Source organism: Protopterus annectens, chromosome 8.part0, assembly GCF_019279795.1.
Source record: "Protopterus annectens isolate FY-2018-M chromosome 8.part0, PAN1.0, whole genome shotgun sequence".
NCBI lineage: Eukaryota > Metazoa > Chordata > Ceratodontiformes > Protopteridae > Protopterus > Protopterus annectens.
Window position 1 is genome coordinate 907,788,382 of NC_056741.1, and position 4,369 is coordinate 907,792,750.

General features: G+C 38.2%; 1 protein-coding gene across 2 annotated transcripts in view; it reads right to left on the reverse strand.

Moving 5' to 3' along the window:
* Positions 1-3,060, reverse strand: part of U2AF1L4 (U2 small nuclear RNA auxiliary factor 1 like 4) — a 1,084,344-nt gene extending 1,081,284 nt beyond the window's left edge. For both annotated transcript variants that reach the window (XM_044080426.1, XM_044080425.1), the window contains exon 1: positions 2,962-3,060. In XM_044080426.1, the coding sequence (XP_043936361.1) occupies positions 2,962-3,005 (44 nt within the window). In that variant the 5' untranslated portion in view covers positions 3,006-3,060. The remainder of the gene's footprint in view (positions 1-2,961) is intronic.
* Positions 3,061-4,369: the final 1,309 nt, after the last annotated feature.

The following is a 4,369-nucleotide window of genomic DNA, read 5'->3' on the forward strand; positions in this document are numbered from 1 at the left end:
ACAGTTTTAGCAGATTTTTCCCCCCTTAATTTTGAGATTTCACAAACTCGGGATTCTGGGTTCGATACTATGAATCTCGAGATTGTCGAAATGAAGTGGACACACACACACACACACACACACACACACACACACACACACACACCTACCTTATTTTCATGATTGGGCTTGAGATGTCATCCTTTCAGTTACTGACCAAAAACTGACCCTAGCGGAGAAACTGGGGACAGACTTGACTAAAAGCTTCACCACCACAATCCAGTACAGCCTGTGCAGTACTGTCAACATCTCCGTAGTTTCCTCCCTAGTCATTAACACCCCTCTGCACAAAAACACTCATTACATTACAAATATCACTTTGCAAAATAAAAGAACCCAATAACTTGCAAAATTACACTGTCATACAAGAACACAACCAAAATGCCCTGGAGGTGGGGTGGGGATCTTCTATGAGATCAAACCTTGCTTATTTAACTCAACCTACTATGATCTTGGCTCCCACAAGACTAAATACCCACAATTGTACTTTTCTGCTCACTACAACACTCAACTTTCCCACTGTACTAAACAATTAAACTACATTTTTCCCCACAAAGGGCTTCATAATCCTTCTTCCCTACCAATCAGCCGCAGATTCTCTTAAATGCAACTACTGTAATTCCTCATACTTTATCAGCCTTGGATTACTGGCAAAAATCCTTTACCGTGGAAGCCCAGGGAGAAAAAGCTACACATTAAAATTGTTTGCACAGGCAATTAGTATGCACTAATACAAATACATTACATAACACAACGCTACATTTTAGCAGTTAATCACCACATTAAGTACACTATACAATATTTACACAACGTTAAAATCACATATCCAAAGAACTTCTAGTATTATTTTACAGTTATGTGTAGTTATATTGGGTCTACTTCATATTCATAACAAATTCAAATTTCATAAAGTTGAACTGAGACCATAACATTGAAAATTCAAAACACTGAAAACCCAGGTTTCTTTTCTACTGTCGTGCGATCATGAGTTGCTATATTTAATTTTTTTTTTTGGGGGGGGGCACACATGGTGGGTGCAGGGAGGCTTTAACACACTAAAATGTGTTGTGTGTTACTATAGGTGGAGAGAATGTTTTTTTACATATGCATTGTAGCTTTCAATGTTATGAGGTACACTTTCAATGTTCTGAGTTTTCAATGTTTTAGGATTTAGATGTTAGGAAATTTCAATGTTATGAAGTAGACCCAGTTATACTGAAGGTTTAGTACATAGCTGGCATATGCTGGCATTATCCAACCAATTAGTCACTTGAGACTATGTAAACAGGTGACATGAAGATTTTGATTATTTACTTCTACTACCTAAATATCCAAAAATGGGATAACCAGCTAAATGGACTAAACAGAAAAACAAATCAAAAAGACAGACCATCTCATTAAGTGATGAGTTTATTTGATGAACTGCAAAGCTTTCAAGTACAAAATTCAATGCATTGAGAAAGAGCTTTATACTCAAATGCTCTGCAATGCTGCAGTTATCTACCTTACTTGGTCAGTCCTTTTGGTTTATTGTTTCTACCACCTACATTAGTAGGCTTGTTAATGACATTAGTAAAAAGCCAACATTGTTTTGTTAAACATGATTTAATTATAAGGAAATTATATGAATAAGAAAATAACTTAATGGGGACACTAAGCGTGGGATGATTTTGTCAACAAATGTTTAAGGTTGTTATAAACACAAGAGATGACAGGTTTCTGATGGCAAAAAGTACTACAGTTTTTACTGAGTAGACAGCCACTATTGATTTTTTTTTTTTTGAATAAGCACTTAGGGCTGGAGCAGTAAATTTAATTCTCTTTGAGGCAGGTACCAGTTTAGCTGGCTGTTGACGGAGCACCCGTCTGGGCAGTATGGACAATCGCAAATCTGAGTGTAGGCTAATAGATTATGTAGCCGAAATCAGTTAATGGACTGAAACATAAGGCAGTGGTGTGTTTGGTTAATGTGCTTACTTAGAAAATTGTTTACAGGACTGTTCCAGTTTGGTTTGCTGAGAGAAATGTAGGTCAAATTTGACAACACAGACAGAAGACCAGGAACTAGACAGTTACTACCATGGCCCGATTACACTTTATACAGAAAGTCTAATTTATGTGACCATCTCAATCTCTAGTCATTTACACAAATAAACTACATACTTGCTGCTTTCAGGACACGTGAACAGCTTCAATTTTTTTTGTAAACAACACGTCAAGTTCGCCACTCTAGCATACAAACTCTTTACTGCATGCACACTGCTCGCCAATAACCACCCACCACAATTACACTACACAAATAATGCTATATACACCCTACCACAATAAACAGGGTCTTAAAAATAATAGTAATAAAATATGCTCTTATTTTGTGGCTGTAGTTCCCAAGTTTGCTCCACGTCAAAACTATAGAGTCGCCAGCTGTTTCACCATCCCGGTCAATAAATAAAAACAAAACATGCTAAAAAAAAAAAAAAGTCTGCAACGCCAACGTTAAATTCCGAAACACTTACACTGAACTATATCAAATACGCTTACTGTGACAAATATGCAATAAGATAAACACACTTTCAGGTAATTAACTCGTGAAGTCAGGACACAGTTAAACAATCGCCGACTTCAACACTACAGGTACATCATCCAACGACCAGATACAAGAAAATTTAAGAACAGTGATGCTCGCAAACGATAGCAAAATTACTTAATATCCACCTCTGGTCACCACGCACACAAACCAACCCTGATCAGTAACTATACATCCAACTAGCTGCCCCACGCTGATTTACTGATACCAACGCTATGTACACTAAATTAATTTCCATTATTCAACACCCTCATCAACGCCCGTCCAATCCTCCCTACAAATTATACACATCCAATTATAGAGTTATTTCGCATCAATAACAATTCCCGCCTTCTTACTTGTCTTTCTCGGTACCGAAAATTGAGGCCAAGTATTCCGCCATTGTGAAGCCGACGTCCTCCTCACAACGTCATACGTCACAACCTAATGCGCGCGCAACTTTCCAGAATCCTCTAGGAACAGAGCGAGCCTGCGCATTAAACTATCATTGCTAAGCGACGATGGGATTTGTAGTTAACCAAAACATTTCGTAAAGAAAGCCCATGGTTGATATAGTTAGTAGCACAAAGACTTATATACTGTTATTGCGTAAAGTATTTAAAGAAAAGAATATCTATGGGGCTCAAGTGTGTGTTACATGATCTATATTACTCGTCTGTACCTCTAATATGTAAATCGTAGTGCAGCTCAATGTAATACCACAGGCAACCGTTGTACAAATCAATGTTATAACATACCTTGCAAGCGTACCTCGTAATGAAGAACGTTTTAATTTTTTGAGTTAAAAATAATATGTTTCACGTTGAAATCTGAGTTATCATTCAGAGAGATGCATGTTAACAGAAGACCTTTTATGCTAGCAACTTTCCAAAACGTTTGCCCATGTGTTCCCCATCGTTAGAAGTGTTCCACGTTTTGGAGATGAAAGGTTTAGAGCTATGGTGAGAGCGTATCATCATACCTCTGAAGTGTACCTGTTTATGAGGAAAGTTCCTCATTTTCAAATTTAGTAAGTCCATATTTCACATGGTCAAGTCAGATCTGGAAATAAGATACATAAGGAACAACTGGTGGAATGCAGAAGTCCAGGAAACCATCACAACAAATGAGGGCAGGAAAAGTGGGAGAGACAAAGACTGACCAGGCTTCAAAAGAGTACTGGCTGGCTAACAAAATAAGCTAAGAAAGGAGTTGCAATAGCAAAGAATATGGCATCTGTGGCACTCTACCAACTTCTGGAAAGTGACCCGAAATAAATTATATCAGGCTGCAACAGCAGCTTCTGAATTAAAAAAAAAAACTCCACAGAAACTGTACTGCCCCAGAAACAGCCTATGAGGAGAGAAGAAGAGGAGCCCACCCTAGAAGATGTAAGGATATCACTAAGGAAAATGAAGTCACGGAAAGCAGCAGGCTCAGGTGAGGTCACAGCAGATATGTTAAAGATGCTAGGTGAGATGGGGAGACATTGCTCTTGAGGGTACTCATAGCAGTATGGAGAGAAAGGTGTATCCCAAATGACTGGAGAATAAGAACACATATGCCAGTGTACAACAACAAAGGGGACATCCACAACTGTGAGAAGTACAGAGATATCAAACTCTTATAACATTGCTTGAAAGTTCTGGAGAGAGTGACTGATAGATATAGAGAGTAGTAGAAAGTAAGTTGAGAAATGCGCAGTTCAAATCAGGATGCTGCACAATTGACCAAATGTTTGCAGTGAGACAGATAGTTGAGAAGAAG